This window comes from Vanacampus margaritifer, chromosome 19 (assembly GCF_051991255.1).
Source record: "Vanacampus margaritifer isolate UIUO_Vmar chromosome 19, RoL_Vmar_1.0, whole genome shotgun sequence".
NCBI lineage: Eukaryota > Metazoa > Chordata > Actinopteri > Syngnathiformes > Syngnathidae > Vanacampus > Vanacampus margaritifer.
The window spans coordinates 14,348,232-14,367,448 of record NC_135450.1 but is presented as its reverse complement, the minus strand read 5'-3'; the positions used below and the strand labels follow the sequence as shown (position 1 = coordinate 14,367,448).

Below are 19,217 nucleotides of genomic sequence, written 5' to 3'. Positions count from 1 at the left end.
TTTTAATGTGAAAACAGTCAAACAGCATTTTTAAAAAGGTTCTGGGTATTTTCACCTGCAGAATATTGTCAACCCTGATTTCTACTGAGCCGCTTAGCAAGGAAATTCAACGCCGTTCAAATAGGTTTGAAATGAATGACACATTCAACTAGACAAGACGTGCAACATGCTCTACTCAACTGAGAGCCGCTCCGCTGCTTTTACAAGCTAAACAAAAACGGGTCAAACTCTGAAGACAAACGGAAAGAAGGATCATTGACTACTAACTAGTAAAAAGAAAAACATGCCCTAAAATAACAATGTGCTGAAGAATGGGTTGAAATGGCAGCAGATATATGAAACCTCTGTAGTATGTTGTTGGAATGTCGGGATAATGCCTCGAAAAACCAAGAAAAACTGAAAGAGCGACATCTGCGTATTTATTTTATTTTTATTTCTTATGATTTATATATTGCGCAAGACCTCAGTAAAGAGAGCATCCAAGGTTTTCTTAGTCGTTTTCTTGGTGGCTGAAAATCGCCTGAATTTTACGCCTGCTATAACATGTCTAAGTTTTGGCGCAGGTAGTGCAATGTGATTTTGGTAAATCTGATCAAAGCATGCAAAAGGCTTGTTAAAAAAAAGATGGTGGCTCACTGAGTGGCCCCTTGATTAATTTGCTTTCTTTTTTTCTTTTTAACTTTTTTAGAAGCTAAATAATGGCTGATATTTCCCCTCTCTCAAAACCACCGCAGTTACCATGTTTCCTTCAAACAGCAATGCAATGAGAATTTAATGGGACTGTTAACAACTGGCTGCAGTTCAGCTGACTGACAGAGTAAATACACCAACACACACAATAGTACAAAAATCACAGAGAGATGGAAGTGGTTAACCTTTACCCTCAGCCGTTTCAGGCTAGGAATGTAGCGCCGCTGTTGCGTGTCAGTATAGTATGTATTGCACACAAACTGAATTTTTTTGCACATTGAACGCTGGTCCTAACATAGCATGAAAAGGATCCTGGCTGCTGCAACAATGCACATCGTTTTTAACTTATTACTATACTGTATAATATTGCACTATATTGCTAACTGTTAAATGTATTTAATTTAATTCATTTAAATGTTCCTTGATTCTGTTTCTTTCTCCTTTATCCGCTTTTCACAATTCCAACTGCCTTGAGTGACAATAAGAGAATTTGCACAGGAAAAAAAAAAACTTGTGGCTTGATGCTAAATAATGTCAGGAAGTGAGCATACTCACAGGAAGTGGCACTTGCTTTCTGACTTTTGTATAATTAAGCACTCTAGTCTGAAAGCAAGAATTTTTCTCCGATTATCTGACCCAATTAGCATGTTTGTGTGCTATTGTTGCCGTTCTGATTTACAAAATGCATATTAGGCTCCCTTTTGTTTCCAAATCAAAGCCGTGTTTATGATACAACAAATGCGGCAAATGCACTTGGCAAGCTGCTCAGTTGCCTGTGACGATCTCGTCCTTTCTCTCGAGCGCTTCTGCTAAGCTTCCACATCATCTCAAAATGTGTCAGCAAGATGGGCCGTCAAGCCCGTCTTGCTGATTCGGTCTCCCTTGCTTGCTAGCGACATAAGCGGTCCAATATTTTCACCAGCCACACAACATGTGCAACCAACTCCAATAACTAGTCGGGCAGGACTTCAACGGACGAGCTACTGCTAACCCACAATCGTAAAAACCTTCATTCCTACACAACACGTAAACCTCCAAATCGGAACAATTTCGTTCATGTTCTACTAACCAATTGTGTGTCTTCAGAGACATGAACTACAACATCCTTCCTGTGTAAATAAATCATCATGTCAACTGTGTTTAACTTAAACAAACGGTAGTCCAACCATTAAATAGAAGAAACTCTTAAAGGAGACATATGCAATTTTTTAAAAACAGCTCCTAGGTGTCTTAATAATATCTGTCTCCAGAAAAAAACAAATAATAATAATAACAATAATATCTGTCTCCAGAAAAAAAAAATAATAATAATAATAACAATAATATCTGTCTGTGACACGTTTTTGCCAAAATGCTCCAAAAGATCAAGAATTACCGAACACTTGTTACCATGGCAACAAGGTGCAGAGCTGGGGAATTGCAATGAAGCCACTAGCTACTAAAAGCCCACAGTGTGGAAAAAAAAAAGAAAAGAAAAAGAAAGGCTCCATAAAAACACTGTTTACTAACAGTAATTCATGCTAATATTGCAGCTGTGGTTAGCTTTGACTTTCATATGTGACTCCGTGTAGTCAAGATCGTGGTTTTGGAAATGATAAATCTTCACCCGAGCTCAGCTTTCAATGATGAGTTTCCCCAACGGCTTGCTCGCACGTTTCAGGAAAAAAAAAAAAAAAAAAAGGTAGCATGAGCAAGAATAACTCAAGGATCATTCCTCAACATTACAAAGGCACGACATGAGCTACGAGAATCAGCTAATGCTAGCTCAATCTGAAACGTACACACACACACACACACACACACATGGCATGACATCGCGAAAGCGTTCAGAAAACTAAGCAGTTGAAAGCGCCATGGCCGACTTCCGGTTTATTTAAATTCCGTATCTGTGATGCAGACAAAACCACAACTTCCTGCAGCTAACCATGTTCACGACGTGTGAGCCTAAATTAACATCCTGAGAATGCCCTAATTCCCTAAATGGACTGATTCAAAGTGTTTCTGTCTGTTTTTATTATTATTATTATTATTATTAATATGATGAGTAAATAAAAAATTAATAAAAAAAAAAAAAAGATTTAAAAGCCTCCATGTAACTGCAGCTCACACCTCCATCTTCCAGCGGCTGAGCCATTCTTCCTTCTGTCTCCTGCTGATGTAGTACGGATCTCCGGCCTGGAAAGTCACCCTGGGGACCGGCTTCCTACGCAACCTCCCTGTCTCACCCTGCACACACAGCCACAAAAGCTTGATATATCCTTCACTGACTACGCACCGCTCGTATACTATAAGAATATTTCACGTCATTGTTGCCGGTAGAGGGAGAAAAAAACAAACAAACAAAAAAAAAAAAACCTCGACACGGGAGAGAGCAACCGCTTTACTCACCTCTCGCGGGGAGTCACAGCTTCTGTCGTCTGCTTCATCTAGAGAAGGTAAACGACAGGAAATGGGTCATTTGTACTGATTTAACATGAGGCTTACTAAAGGATCTTTATTTGCGGCTTTTATTACTTTTTCCCTGGCACGCATATTTAAAGTTGAAGTGCCTTCAAAGACTGCCATCTGGAAGTTATTTTAGTTGCAGTCATGCTTCCCCCCCCCCCCCCCTCCATCAAGACTCAAATGACAGTAAAAAATAATAACCGTTTCTTTTTCAGTTAATTTTTCATCAAACGTCAAATCAGCACCAGAAAAGAAATAAATACATCAACGTGTTCAAAATACAGTGGAACCTCAAAACTTTCAGGAAGATTTTCTGGAAAACGGCCTCAAAAGTTGGACAAAATTGTCGAGAGCCGCCGTGTGAAACGTCAGCACATCTCGTGAGGCTTCAGCTAAAGCTAAAATTATTAATTTTTTAAAAATACCTTCATTGATCTTAATGATAGGTATGGGAAAAGAGTAGTGATAGATCAATGTTTTTTTTTTTTTCCAGAACCGATACAGAGTATTAGAAGTGACATTTGGAGTCGATATTCATTTGCAGTCAAAAGGATAATATTGACATTAAATGTTTTCATTGTAAAAACTTGAACACTTAACTTAATTAAGTTTTCCAAAATGTCAATATAAGTGAAATTTTAATCGTTCACTTGTGTTTGCTTTCAGTTCGAACAAAAACAAAGAGTCAGGACATTCCAATGATTTTAACACTGATTCAGTGCTAAAATCGCCCAATTTTAAATTGATCTCTTAACTCTTTGACTGCCAGACGTTTTCAGAAAAGGGATGCCGTGGGTGCCAGCCGATTTAAGCATTTTGACTGATCTTTCAAGGTCCACAGAAAATTATGTGTTTGGACTATGGAAACACACATACTACCAAATGAAAGATTGGACTCTCATCTTTCATCAGAAAAAATAAGTTTGTTTCTACCTTATTCCGTTTTTCAGTAATCAACAATAGAAAATGGTTAGTTTCACCTCTGTTTTGAAACAAACGTCTTTAAACGTCGTTGGCACTCCTCCATAGGATTTTACTAAACGTTATTTAACGTTTTTGGCAGTCAAAGAGTTATTGGCTGATGCTAATATGCAAAATGCTAAATAACGGCGCAAATAATCGGCCTGACCAATAATCGGTCTCGCCTTAGAAACGAGCATATTTTTAACCTGTATTTAAAAGCATTTCCACTTCTTTGGTATGTTTCGAATTAGGGTTGTTGTCCCGATTCCAACTGATCGGAAATCGGGGCCCAGGCACGTGATTTTAAGCTGAAGCAAATCAGATTTAGAACTTTTATTGATTTACATTATTTATTCTGATAAAGAAGGGAACCAGCAAATCACAAGAACAGAGAAAATAAAGGATGATTTTGAGGGCATATTATACACAAGTGCGTGTTATTCGTCGGCACTTGTTTTGTACACTTGAATGAAAGGTAACAGAGTTAAAGCATCACTTATAATATTGCCTGCTCAGTTAATTGATAAGGTTTTTTTTCCGATGACTCGGGAACTACAAATAAGTGAACTACGCTTTTGTTTGGCTTTGAAGGTCCCACTGTATCGCCACATGCCTTTTCACTCAAAAACAATACCCTTATTCCCGTCGTTATGCTCTAGTTTCCGACGCCCGCGTTTCTTGCGAGGGGAAGGGGAGGGCTCCAGCTCCCCCGGCAGAGTCGAGGGGTCGGAGGGGTCAGACGTCGCCATCTCCTGGAAAAACAGATGGCGCAATCGGCCTGAGTAACCTGCCGCTGGTCACGATTCACCAAAAGACATCTTAATTGCACACACACACACACACACATACACACAAATGTACACACATCCAACTACACACAGTACATAAAACTCATATATAGAGTAGCTGCAATACTTGCACGCCAATTAGTCTGTCCTTGTTAGAACGCGGAGACTTACATATTCCAGCAGCGTGTGTAATAAACACCCAGACTGCCATAAACACAATACACACTAGTGAGATAAGAAAGGGGGGGTAATTTGGGTAGTGTAATCATTAAAGAGCACATGTGTAGGATTTTTTTTTTTGCTTTAAAGAATAACCACTTACTGAAATACTATACAAATTGCACACATTTCATTAACTTGACTTCATTTAATAATCATATAAAAGACAACAAATGTTGCATGTTTGGAAAAATTAGCCACTTGCGGTTTTAGCGCTAAGCTAATCTATAAACCAATGATTTATTGATTAGCGCCAGCATTAACCGTGCTAAACCGTAATCATGTTTCCTTCTAAAAGGCCAGAAGCAGTTTTATGTGTCGGATACAGACATGTAGTTAAAAACAAAATGGAGGGGGGCCCGCGGGGGCGGGGGGGGGCAGGTAATGCCAAGCTTGTACTTCAATGCTGGTGAGTGCTAACAAGCTGAAAGAGGCTGTAATGAGCAGGTGAGAGGACACATAAAAAAAAAAAAAAAAGAGGCATAAACCTCGACGAAAAGGGCCTCGGGACGACACCAGCTCACACGATTATACAAAGTCCAATTGCAGACACAAAGTGGACATATTTCGGTGATGGTGTCCTAAGCACACCACGTACGCGCAATATATTTTCTTGCTAATGGCTGATGTTCCCCCAATGCAGAATAAATGCGTGCGAGTTATTATTTGCCACTACATCGACTCCATTACGCTAATGCTTGTTTAATTAGATTCTAAAAACGAGAGCTGGGAACACAAATTGCTTGAATGGAAATAGCAAAATATCAAATGTTAACACACAACCAGGCATTCATTCAAATGACGGTGAATTAATAACCAGGTTAAGTAAATTCACAGAGTAAATTCGTCATGGGTAGTAAAAATAAAATAAATAAAAAACTACAAAAAAAAACAGACAACATAACTTCAACACTAGGCAAATTAAAGTTACATCAAATTCAACCGCTCGCTAAGCAAAATTTAAATAAAATGTTAAAAATGAAATAACTTAGCTCAAATCAAATCAATAAACAGGCGATAAAAAGGATGGATAGCTGTAAAATGGTTTGTCATTTGCTTCTCAATTAGTTGAATATCATCAAGTGCCTTCGTTGTGAGCACACGGCAATTATCGTTCCAACCCCCGGGAGGGCGTTAAAGCTGCATTAAGCAATTCCCCACTTATTAGGAATCATGAACGCGGCGGTAGGTTGCTGTAGAACATGAGCTGATTCTAGCTAGTAGGTAGCAAACAACTGACTACTTACTCATTCAGAGAGGAACGCAGACTTTTCCCACTGCAGTCGTCTGTGAAATGTAAGCGCATGGCGGGCCTGGTTCGCCGATTCCTGAAAAAATCTCGGCTCGTTTGTTTGGATTTCTATACGTTCCGACGGTCTTCCAACTAGCCTCGTGTGGAAAGTGGATTTTGTGGGGGAAAAAAATGTGAAACCACAATAACAATATCGTTGTATTATATTGTATTACATTCTAGTTAATACTGTATATTACATTGTTTAATTGCTTGATGCAGCTTTAACATTCAACTAAAGTTTAATTTCATTTGCACTACCCAGAGATCATCCGCTAGAACAGCATCCTCAAATTGAGCAGTGTCACAAAACGCACACTGTGTCCACTTATAGCTGTAACATATTCATTATTTTTCTTCCTTCTGGCTTAAGAACCTCATTGTCAACTAAATGTAAACAAAATACAGTAAACAATTTTTTTATAAACGGGATCAAATAAACAGCTATTAAATAAAATACATTTGAAAGTCAAAATAAAGTCAATATAGAGGTGGTCATTTACACACAAAAAAAAAATTATTGAAAACATTATTTTTATACAAACACCATTGTGTAAAATGTAAATAAAATGATTTGTAAATCCTTTTCAACCTATAATTGTCATGTTTATTTTCAGTCTTGTTTAGTCCCTGTCATGGTTAGCCTCTGTTTTCCTTGTGTGTTCCCCTTGTCGTGTCATTTCCTGTTTTATTGTGAAAAGTCTGACTCCTCTCGTTTCAGGTCACTTGCCCTTCCTTGTGTGGTGTCTGTGTCAACCCTGATTGTGTCCACCTTTCCCCATTACCCTCATGTGTCATCCAATCAGTGCCCTCAGCCAGGTGTGTCTTGTTATGTCATTAGTGTTGGTGTATTTAGTCGGTTGTCTCCCCCCTGTCTGTGTCGGTTCATTGTTGCCACTGTCGTAAGTCTTTCGCCACGTCACGCTGACCTCTTTGCCTTATCAGGATCCATGTCATGTTGTTAGTCTCGCCTTAGTTGTTTTGTCATGTTTAGCTTCATGTTTTGTTAGTTCAGCTTATTTTGTATTTTGAAGTTAGCCTTTTTTTGATTAGAAATTAAAACCTCTTTTTGGACTGCACCTCTGCCTCCTTGCTCTGCCTTCCCGCATCTGGGTCCTAAAGCCCCCACCTTATTAACAATAATCAATTGAATAGAATACAAAAGACAATCTATTAATAGTAATTGGGGTTTGTACCAATGCCTCAATTTCTGCTTTGCAAGAGTATTTTGAAGAAAACCAGCCCGCCTGCATTGTTTTGACCATGAAGATAGCGATCTTAAGCTTTAATCACTACCTCACCAAACTGACAGGCCCGTTGTCGTCTAATCTGGCAGCACCTGCCTTAAAAAGCACTAAAACATACTTAGGTGTCAACTTTGTGTGTGAGCGTGTGTGTGCGTTTATGTGTGCATGTCTTTTATTTAGGTGATTAAACGAAATACATCTACAAAACGAAAACAAAATATATTATTATTATTATAAAAGATATTGTACGTGAAGCATTTCTAGTTGCACTGACATGTATTATCCTTGTAAAAGAAAAAACATACTGTGCAGGGTTCAAAGTTTTCATATACACATTGAAAATAAATCACCGGATGTACTTTTTGATATATTTGAACTTGTATGGTTCAAAAATAAAGATGTAATCTTACTCTCACTGGGAACAGTTTTCCAACACAGTAAAAAAAAGAAAAAAAAGAAAAGAAAGAAAGAAAGACAATATGCCTTAATTAAAACCCTGGAGAACCCACGGGGTCAAATTTGACCCCTATAAATTCTGCTACTCAAATAACAAAGACCTTTTTTTTTTTTTTTTTACAAATTTAACTTCAAAAGTCTAGAGTGCCACTTCTGACCCCTGCATGGGGCCATCTAGTGGATGAATATTGCACTTACATGAGCCAGAGTGGTGGCGACAAGATGGCTAAAATGCAACAAATAAAACAAAAAAAATTCTATTGTTCAACGTAGCTGTGTCTTTGATTGATCATCTTCTTAAATTCTAAATAGTTTACCGACAGTTTTTGTTATTCAGATTTTTCAAAATGATACCCCTAAATCCCAAAAGGTCAAATTTTGCCCTAATCCTAAATTAGGGAATAAATTGAAAAAAAAAAAACATTGAAAAAAAACATAGATTTTGGTGTTTAGTGAATTTATAGCAATCATTTAATGTATAATTCATAATTTTCCAAAGAAGAAAAGGGTTCTTGGGTTCTCCAGGGTTAGTTTCAAAGCAGAACATCCAAAGAAACTTTACAGTAAAAGTTAATGGAAGTCATCTTATGTTATACTGCAACATCTCCAATCAATTAGATCGAGCCAGACCTGATCTGAGACTCTTCTGGTCTAAAAGCACTGCCTCAAATGGAGAACACGTGCAGAAAAACACCACATGGTCAACATGTGACACAGAAAAAGACCGAGAAGACGGAAGGTGTCCTTTACCTTCACCTTATGGAATTAAGAGCAAAGAGCAGCACTGCAGCGACTAAAGAAATCAAAACCCCAACAACAAAACTTTATACCTGGCTAACATTTATTAGCCATCCCCAATTAGCGCGAGACAAGCCAAGGTGCCGACTCTGTCACACTTTTATCATAACCGAGCATGAGGAGTCCAACAAGTAGCTAGTCAGAAATCCACAGGAGCTAGCTAGCGTTAGCTTAGCCGCTCGTCGCCAGGAAAGGATTAGCACGTTCAAGCTTCCCTAAAGCAGCCACTTTAAAAGCGGGACTGGATTGGAAAGTGGTGACAGTTTGGACCATATTCACTGTAGGACTTATTAATTTTAAATAAGGGGTTAGGATTTTTTTTTTTGTTTTGAGCTGTAAAGGTCATTCCACCTGCTGGTGTTTTGTTATGGGGAGCTAGCAGTTGGCTAACGTGCACAGTCACCCAGTCATCTAAAATAAGAAAATGTTAACTTCAGTTTTACAATTTAAATACCATATTCAGTAATCTAAGGTGCTAAACTTGTCAACGAGAATACAAAAAAAAATTAAAAAATAATAAGATTGACATCACGTATCATCATCTTAGGAGAGGAAACAGCACAGGAACTTTCTGGACATTTCTGCTACAATTTAAAAAAAAAAACTGCAACATTGTGTGCATGTTTGAGCGAGACAAGCCCACGCTTAGCCCCGCCCACTTGGTTAGACAGCAAAACATGATCAGACCTGCTCCCTGTCACACATGACTGCACTTGGTTCATACGTGTATGACAGGTTGGCAGCTGGCTCAATCTTTGTTTTTGACAAAGAGTGTTTAATCAAACAATACACATGGGAGAGTGAAATGGGGGGAAAAGACACAAACATCATGCTTATATCCACATTAATTAATTATTTTGTCGATAGATCCGATCCCATTTTTGCTCAATGTTGAAATGTTTACCGTTACTGTACACTATTGTAAAATTTCAGCCAGCATCCCCCCCGCAAGAAACCTTAAAATAATATGAATCTGATTACGAAATTATTGGGGGGGGGGGGGGGGGGAAGGAATGTCGAGGGTTTGAATTTTGAACTTGACTTCACGCCACAGAAGATGATCATGTTCTGTACTACGAAAAAAAAAACAAAACACTATTTGGAAGAAAAAAAAACATGTCATTTGTGGTCTATAAAACAGTAATGGCTTGATACAAACTTTTTTTGTTTGGAACGAAATGTAGCACGTAACGTTGACACAGAACAGGACAATCGCTATCAGCTCAGTGCCAACCTTCACTTCGCTGCTCACATCAGCTCTCAACACAACCCCCCCCCCCCGCCCCCCCCGAAAAAAGGCAGCGATCGTGCTTCTCTCTCGACAAAGAGAGAGTGAGGTGACAAGATTCACCCACTGTCCGGCGATGATTTTGGACAAAGGAGAAGGCAATCGGCAGCAATTGTATTTGAACGGTCACACAATCAAATGAGACGGGAAATCAAAACAGTTTCTATTTTGAAGTATTTGAGTATTAAGGCCATATTATGGTAGACCGTGCTACACCTCGTTATTCTGGTGCATCTGGCAATTTGGTGTCCAAAAGTAGACTCGATTTTAAACTCGCTAAAACCAGGTCTAAGTTGGGGCGCAGGTGGTGAAAAGTGAAAAGCGCAGGTAGACCGGTGTGGTGGATGCACAGTAATTGATTTCCACTGGCCGGGAGTCAACCAATGGCGTGATATAAATTCTACCTAGCAACAAAGCAAAACAAAGAAAACTCCCCATCATGCGCACAGTTAACCTGCACTGGCACGAAAATAGGGCCCTTATATGGTTGACGCTCAGCAATGCCAGGAATGCAGGAAATACATCCATGCTAATTATAAGTTTCAGCAGGTCCCGTGCCAAACAATGACTCCCCAAGATTGTCAAATAGTGACGCACTCTAATATTTGCGACCTTTGGCGGTTGTACGAGACGTCATCTCCAATAGTGTCAACAAGATCGGACACTCAGCAAAGCATCAGAACAGGATCAAAGGTGGTGATTGCGGAGTAGGTTGGCGCGAGGCCCATGAAAGCAGATCGTACTCACAGGAAGAAACGGTTTGCGTTTCCTGCTCGGACGGCCCACTCGCCGCTTGTTTGGGGGGCTCCCAACAGTCGCCTCCTCTGGACTCTCCTGGTCGGCTCCATCTTCACTCTGGTCAATATAAATAGGTCGTGTTAAGCACCGCGGGAAATAGCTGCACTGCATACCGTACTGTTGCCAATAGAGGAGCAAGCTGCGTCTTTTGGAATTTGTTTGGATTGAGTTGGAGCGGCTTCCCTTTTCTGTAATAATTTCTTCCTGCTGTGTCACGCTTTGAGATCCGTGCCAGCTCTTGTATTCTAGCAGCTGCGTCTAGCGATGCTTTTTATGATGTCGTTTTCTACTTCCTGCTCAAATCTAGTTGAAGCGTTATGTGTCGTATGCGTCAACCCGATTTACCTCTGTGATAGGTTCAAGTAGCTTTGCTAAGTTTTGGTACATTGATAAAACAATTCTTCAGTTCCTGATCATCTTGTGCTACTTTTGGGTCAACATAAACTTTTTTTTTTTATTATTATTATTGTCTATTTATATATATTATATTTCTATTTCCGTACATAGAAAGCTGGTATCTTCAGCATAACTTTTTTTTTTTTTTTTTTTTGCTAAAAAACTAGCCTAATTTTCATACTTGTTGATTGTCCTTTTTGGACATTTTTAGGTGTTTTAAAAAAAACAAAAATTGTCTACCTCTCATCTCTCTTTTTCCAACAACTTTAAAATGTTGCCTGTTTAATTATATATTTTTTATTTAATCATCAATTCATTGGAAGAATATTTTCTCCCAAAAATTAAAAAATATTATTATTCATTTTTTACGTAATCATTAATTCATTTGAAGAATATTTCCCTAAAAAATTAACATGTAAAAAAAAAAAAATCTTCTTTTTTGTTTTGTTTTAAGAGATCGACGGGGAGCCACAGGAGAGGCACTAAAGAGCCACATGTGGCTCTAGAGCCGCAAGTTGCAGACCCCTGGAATAGTGTGACCCACTTTTGTTTTCTTATCTTGTGCATTTAACGCTATTTGGTTCTTAGCAACATCTTGCAACCGGAGAGCGTGCACAGGACTATGATCTAATTCCGAGGCGGTCTGACCATACAGATGCGAGATAAATCCAATTTCCCGATTGAGCTTGTACGAAATGTGATTTATGACGACTTCAGCTAGACTATAGTGTTGACATCAACGTCAACATCCTGCTTTCAGTCAAGACAAAACGGCGTTTTCCATTTGCTCGCTTTCCCCGCTTCCTCTACCGGACCCTGCGTTGCGGTGACAGGAGAGCGGTTGCTGAGGTGCAGAAACTGCTTAGCAACCGTCTCCGACAGGACCGCCGCCGCCGCCGCCGCGCTGACTAAACGCTCTGGCCTCACTTCCTGGATGATCATTCAGTACGGCGAACGGCTAGTACTGGCTGGCTGCCCGTACGGCAGTCGTGTCTCTCCGGTGGACGGAATATTGGGAGCCTGACAAGTGCAAAGGAAAGCCACATATTGCGAAGCCCGCCATGTCAATGTTAGCGAGTGTCAAAAGAGCGCAAACACACAGACTGGCCAATCTGTTCCTATATCTTTGGTCTATTTCCGACTGGTGGCGGGTTATTTTAGGCTGCGGCAGTTGCTAGGCAACCAGACTGCAAGCCGGGAGGGAAGAGGAGGATCCCATCAGCATCAGACAGCCTGTCCTCTTTCTTTCGCTTTCCACATCCACACCTAACTTACTCTCTCCATTTTCCTTTCCAGCATTGTGTCCTCCCCACCCCCCCCCCCCCTCCTCTCTCTCTGTGCTCCTGAATTATTATGTACTGTTTCCATTATCAAAAAATGTAAAACATAGAACTTACTCCACGCGGTTGGAATAATTGAGATTTGAAACAACAAAGGCAAAGTCATCCACAATAAATGGTCCTTAACTAATTGCAAAACAGCCCAATAGGCTAATAGCTACAATATAATCAGATTAGAATGAACTTCCACAGGTGGATTTATTTCACTGCTCACAAACAAAATTCTGCCAATTTACATCTTTATCATCAGTGCCGCGTTTACATTGCAGATTGCATTACTTCCCGTTCTTCTAAATATGCACACAACAAAAGTGCATGTGGATGCAAAGGGTCATTTGGATTAAAAGCAAACACGGTGAAGCAGAATTTCGTTGTTAGGCTGCGCACGAATGGAATGAGGGGTCAGCAAATACGATTAAATACAGGTTAAAAAATTAGCTTTTTTTTTTCACCGGGGGGGGGGTTAGTGAGAAGTGCTTCATTTGCATGAGACAAAATTAACGCTTCATAACAGGCAGATTTCAGCGAGGCGAAAGAAGAGATTTTGACAAAAGCATGTCCCCATAGAAGACACCTGGGAAGTATTTTAATTTGTGGGAATAAAATACACTTGTAGAGGAACAATAAACTATACAATTTTTCTTACCGCATCGTTGGAGGTTTTGTTTTCGGGTGTCTGGGGCAGTTGGGCGACTGCCGGACTGTTGGACGGCATGACCAAAGCAATTTTACAAAGTTAAAAAATAAAAACGTAGAAAATCAAAGTCCCTCAGAAGCAGCAAGTGAGTCGTCATTCAAACTGCCCCTCAAACTGTCCGGCAATCACTCAGTCCTCCCTTCTCCTAAAAAGCAGAGAGAAAAACGTACAAAACACGAGTGAATAAAACAGCAAGATTGCGTCGATAGAAGATTTTTGCCCATGTGAAAATGTGATCTAATTTTCAGAGTTCAAATACGTTTGAACTTTTCCTCACCTGATCTGGTGCCTCTGCAAAATCTCATTTCCATCCCTCCATTTTCCATAGCGCTTGTCCTCATTTAGGGGTCAGCTGGAGCCCGCAATGAACCCAGATAAGATGATCATTTGTTAGAAAATGTTAACTCGATACACTAAAATCCATCCAACCATTACTTTTCCACATACCCTCATCGATTTTCTATTAAGTACGCTAATGCTAATTAGTGCGCTACTCGCGGCACTTTTATCACTCAAAAGGACGGCTCCACGCTGCAAAAAGAAAAAAAAAAACTTTTATTGGAATAACTTGATTGTGACTTTTTCCTTCTACTCTCTAATGTGGCTACAACTTAACAGTGTATCAGACCGCGTGGAACGACACTGCCCCTAAGTGGCCAAATCGGGTACAACATGAACAGCGCTCCCAATAAAGGCACACACAAACAAAGGGAAGACAGCATAAAATGATTTAAATAAAAGCGATTTTGGGACATTTCAAATCGATTCTGAATCGTACTAAATGAGAATCGCGATTCTCATGAGAATCGATTTTTTTGGCACACCCCTAATTATTAACCTCACATATGTGTTTTGGAACTGTGGGAGGAAGCAGGAGTATCTGGGAAAAAAAAAAAAAACACAAGCGTGCAAGAACACGTTAACTCCACACAGAAAAGGACTGAGCCAAACTCAAACCCAGGACCTCTTGGCTGTGATGCAGACATGCTAACCACTAGCGTACGGTGCTGCCATCTTGCTGGAGCTTACTATTCTGATGTGCTGCCAACATCACGTCATTGCTACCATCTGCAAGTACTACTGCAATCCAGGAGTGTGATGCAAGACCTATCAATGTCGGACTTTTAACGTGAAGACAAAAACTAAATCAAAACACTTGATTTAGATAAATCCTGCTGTACATGTGTGTGAGTTTCCTAGAGTTGTTGTGGAGTACAGTGTAAAGACAGTCAGGCAGCGAGCCAGCGGAAAACCATGGGTGGAAACTTTGCAGAAAAGGGTGTACAATAACCATCCAACACCCCAAGGGTCTCGCTGCTCAATCTGCAGGCCAACTCCTTCCTCCAAGTAAGCTTGATGTTGGTCTCACACACACACACGCACACGCACATATATTCACATGCACAGACGCCACAGGCCTATAGAAAGTGTATGGGACAGAAGTTGTTCCAGCTGTATTGCCAGCGGGTTTTTAAATTAAGACTCCTGTCAAAGGTCCAAGCACAAGCCTGAACTGGTGGGAGAAGAAAGAAAGAAATTGTTGCCAGAGGGGTGGGAAAACGCTTCATTGATAAGTCAAGGTGGGAAAAGCGGTTGCTGAAAGAAATAGGTCATAAAAAGAGTTGTCTAAAAGCGCAACAATATGTATATACTGTATATATTTTTTTATTGAAGAGCTATTTCATTAGCTGTATGTTCATGTTAATTTGAAAACACATATAAATATTATACATGAATATTTATTAAATATACTATTACTACTACTACTAATAATAAAGATTTAAAAATATATATATATAAATGATTAAATATTTAAAAAGTTGCACAAGTTACATTTGTGTTAAAACTTATTTAAAATTGGCATAGATTATTGTTAGGATTCCATTTTGAATAATTGAAACCTTTAAATAAATATGGTTTTATTACTTCAATCGATTAATGACTAAATGACTAAAAATAAAATAATAAAAATCGAGATTTTATTTTTTTTGGGCCATATCGCCCAGCCCTACAGTCAAGCTAATAACAAATAAACAAAAGTCTTTATAATATTTTACAAAGAAATACAGTAGGACAAGTCTTACTCATGTTTACTCATTGTCCGTAGAAACTTTTACTTTATAGGCGCATGCCGGAAATGTAGTTGAGTCCTTACGCTAGCTTGACATACTCCATCTTTATTACAATTAATATTAGGAGCGACCTCACGCGGCCTTTAGCGGGTGACTTGTCCAAAACAAAAAACAAAAAAAACAGCATCTAATCCCGGCGTGATGCTGGACGACGGTCACAAACGCGGGCTTGTTTGTGTGTCTGTGTGTGGCGGCGATAAGCTTTGCTAGGTCAGGTAAAACACACACACACACACACACACACACACGCGTTTGGACCGAATGCACCCGTTCACCCCGGAGGCGCGTCCCCGTATGCTCGCTCGCCGCGGAGTCGACGGTTCGGCTCGACTCGCTCATGTGTCTCCGTTTATGTGTCGCTGGGTTAAAAGGGGACGGCTCGCGTTCCGGTTTAATGTTACCCGGCGGTGTCGCCGGGAGGCGGTTTACGCTCTGTTGGAAGATGTTAGCATTACCGCCCCCCCATATTTGATTTGACATTCCTCCCACCCTCCCCGAAAAAGAAAAAAACTCCCAAGTTCACTCTCAGGCTTCGCGCACAGCTCCAGCCCTCCACCGTTTCGTTGCAATGACTATCCGAGGTGGTTGTGTTTCTAACAAAAGGCAAACAGCTGCTAGGCCAAAATGTAATCATTGTATTTACCGTATCGTCCGACCCTGACGGCCGTCGTTTTCCCCTCCTCGCTCTCTCTCTCACTCTCACTCCCTCCCTCGCCCTCTACCGGGTCTTCTCCGTCCGCTGCTGTCTCGCGCACCCCCGCCTGCTTCCGTCTCCCTCTCGCGCGCGCCGCAGACGCTGCAGCACCGGCGATGGCCTCCGCGGGGTCCTAAAGACAGCCGGATTATGGGGCTTAATACATGTTATGTTTTAACGATCCGGTTCAATTAATGGCTGAAAAAGCCATTAATTGAACGTGGTGTCGTGCAAAGGTGGGGAGTTGCCGACGGAGTGGGTGCCCCCAAGCCATCCCATACCTGACAGCCTCCATCCGGATAAAAATATTTAATTGTCTTTTTATAAATCTGCTCCCCCATCGATGATCGTTGACTTGCTCAAACATCAAGTGGTCTATTGTTGTATGGATACACATCAGACTTTTATAACATTTTCTCAACAAATTTATTAATTACAGTATGTACATAACATTAACAACATGATTATTTTCAATAGTACATTATTATTATCATCATTTGCATGTCTTAAACTACAATCCTCAGTCCACCTCTTCAATGGTGGGCCCCTGGGAGCCAGCCTGGGCCTGCCCCCCACAGTCTCCCTTTGGCCCCGCCCCCTGATACAACTTGCTGATAATTGGCTGGCACACTCGTTCAAGCTCTTTTTGCCTGTGCTGGAACTCGTCCGTTTCTGCCAGCTGGTTGCTCTCCATCCAGTTGAGGGTCTGCACACACTTGTCCATGAGCGTCTTCTTGTCCTCCTCACTCAACTTGGCCGCCAGCTTCTCGTCCTGTACGCTGCTCTTCACATTGAAGGCGTACGACTCCAGAGCGTTTTTGGCGGCGATCTTGTCCCGCTGCAAATCGTCCTCAGCTTTGTACTTCTGGGCGTCGTCCACCATTTTCTCGATATCCTCTTTGCTGAGACGGCCTTTGTCGTTGGTGATGGTGATCTTGTTCTCCTTGCCGGTGCTTTTGTCCACCGCCGACACGTTCAGGATGCCGTTGGCGTCCACGTCGAAGGTGACCTCGATCTGCGGCACGCCTCGGGGAGCCGGCGGGATTCCGCTTAGGTCAAACCGTCCCAGCAGGTTGTTGTCCTTGGTCATGGCTCTCTCACCCTCGAAGACCTGGATGAGGACGCCCGGCTGGTTGTCGGCGTAGGTGCTGAAGGTCTGCGTCTGCTTGGTGGGGATGGTGGTGTTGCGTTTGATGAGCGCGGTCATGACTCCTCCGGCCGTCTCGATGCCCAGCGACAGAGGCGCCACGTCCAGCAGCAGCAGGTCCTGGACGTTGCCCGAGGTGTCCCCCGTGAGGATGGCGGCCTGGACGGCGGCGCCGTAAGCCACCGCCTCATCCGGGTTAATGCTTTTGTTCAGCTCCTTGCCGTTGAAGAAGTCCTGCAAGAGCTTCTGGATTCTGGGGATCCGCGTGGAGCCGCCAACCAGGACCACCTCGTGGATCTGGCCCTTGTCCATCTTGGCGTCCCTCAGGGCTTTCTCCACGGGCTCCAGAGTTCCCCTGAACAGGTCGGAGCACAGCTCCTCAAAGCGAGCCCTGGTGATGGAGGTGTAGAAGTCGACGCCCTCAAAGAGGGAGTCGATCTCCAAGTTGGCCTGCGAGCTGGAGGACAATGTCCTCTTTGCCCTCTCGCAGGCGGTGCGCAGCCTCCTCAAGGCCCTTTTGTTCTGGCTGATGTCCTTTTTGTGCTTCCTCTTGAACTCGGCCACAAAGTGCTCCACCATGCGGTTGTCGAAGTCCTCTCCGCCCAGATGCGTGTCACCGGCGGTGGCTTTGACCTCGAAGATGCCGCCGTCGATAGTCAGGATGGACACGTCGAAGGTGCCGCCACCCAGGTCAAAGATGAGGACGTTACGTTCCCCGGACTGGCCTTTGTCCAGACCGTAGGCGATGGCGGCCGCTGTGGGCTCGTTGATGGTCCTCAGGATGTTCAGTCCCGCGATGACGCCCGCGTCTTTGGTGGCCTGCCGCTGGGAGTCGTTAAAGTAGGCGGGGACCGTGACCACGGCGCTGGACACCGGTTGGCCCAGGTAGGCCTCAGCAATCTCCTTCATTTTGACCAACACCATGGAGGAGATCTCCTCCGGGTTGAATTCCTTGTCCTCCCCTTTGTACTGCACCTGGATTTTGGCCTTCTCTCCATCAGCGACCACCTTGAAGGGCCAGTGCTTCCTGTCCGCCTGCACCACCGGATCATCGAACCTCCTTCCGATCAGCCGCTTGGCGTCAAACACCGTGTTGCTGGGGTTCAACGCCACCTGGTTCTTGGCGGCGTCGCCAATGAGCCTCTCGGTGTCGGTGAACGCCACGTAGCTGGGCGTGGTCCTGTTGCCCTGGTCGTTGGCGATGATCTCCACTTTGCCATGCTGGAAAACACCCACGCAGGAGTACGTGGTGCCCAAGTCGATGCCAATCGCAGTGCCTTTCGCTGAGACCATTTTGTTTTGTAGTCTGTCAAGATGCTCGTCTGTGAGGACGACAAATTACAGCAACACTTTAAAAATCATTCGTCCATTTTCACAACACTTCAACCTCATTAGGAAGTCGTCAATGAGCCTAGCATTCATTGTGGGAAGATGCCAAAAAACATGATAAATATGACATCATTTGTTTAATATTACAACATGATGAATATCCCAGCTAAATAAGAAAACATTCAACAGGAGGCTGTCTACATGGCAACATTCCCAAAAGTTTATCCAAATACAAAGCAAAAGTTAAAGAGCCGTTTCCAGAAAATAAAATTGTCAACTTACATTTTAAAGTGCTCTGTGATGTCTCTGGCTCTCGTGTGATTTCTTGTGGATCTTGTTCTTGTCTCCTCGACTGTGCCTCAGCTGCTTTTATGCTTGCCTAAGCTGTCACTCTGGACGCTTCCAGACGTTTCCCCATCAAGTGACATCACCAAAAAAAACAACTTCCTGTTGGTGATTTCAAAATAAAATAAAACTGTTCGTGGAATATGGGCAATTG

At 42.0% G+C, this 19,217-nt stretch overlaps 2 protein-coding genes across 8 annotated transcripts in view; both read right to left on the bottom strand.

Moving 5' to 3' along the window:
- Nucleotides 1-16,467, bottom strand: part of LOC144039796 (DNA (cytosine-5)-methyltransferase 3A-like) — a 34,609-nt gene extending 18,142 nt beyond the window's left edge. The window contains exons 1-7 of one of the 7 annotated variants that reach the window (XM_077553467.1): nucleotides 16,192-16,467; nucleotides 13,694-13,768; nucleotides 13,366-13,561; nucleotides 10,933-11,040; nucleotides 4,733-4,850; nucleotides 3,079-3,116; nucleotides 2,800-2,916 (exon numbers count right to left, since the gene is read on the bottom strand). In XM_077553467.1, coding sequence (XP_077409593.1) covers nucleotides 2,800-2,916; nucleotides 3,079-3,116; nucleotides 4,733-4,850; nucleotides 10,933-11,040; nucleotides 13,366-13,434 — 450 coding nt within the window. In that variant the 5' untranslated portion in view covers nucleotides 13,435-13,561; nucleotides 13,694-13,768; nucleotides 16,192-16,467. The remainder of the gene's footprint in view (nucleotides 1-2,799; nucleotides 2,917-3,078; nucleotides 3,117-4,732; nucleotides 4,851-10,932; nucleotides 11,041-13,365; nucleotides 13,562-13,693; nucleotides 13,769-16,191) is intronic. The other 6 variants (XM_077553465.1, XM_077553468.1, XM_077553466.1 and 3 more) reach the window with 6 other exon arrangements.
- Nucleotides 16,468-16,644: 177 nt separating this feature from the next.
- LOC144039798 (heat shock 70 kDa protein 1) lies at nucleotides 16,645-19,145 on the bottom strand. The gene is made up of 2 exons (XM_077553473.1): nucleotides 19,001-19,145; nucleotides 16,645-18,711 (listed from the first exon to the last, which is right to left on the bottom strand). The coding sequence occupies exon 2, from the start codon at nucleotides 18,680-18,682 to the stop codon at nucleotides 16,763-16,765; it is 1,920 nt and encodes a 639-aa protein (XP_077409599.1). The 5' UTR covers nucleotides 18,683-18,711; nucleotides 19,001-19,145; the 3' UTR covers nucleotides 16,645-16,762.
- Between the last annotated feature and the right edge of the window lie 72 nt (nucleotides 19,146-19,217).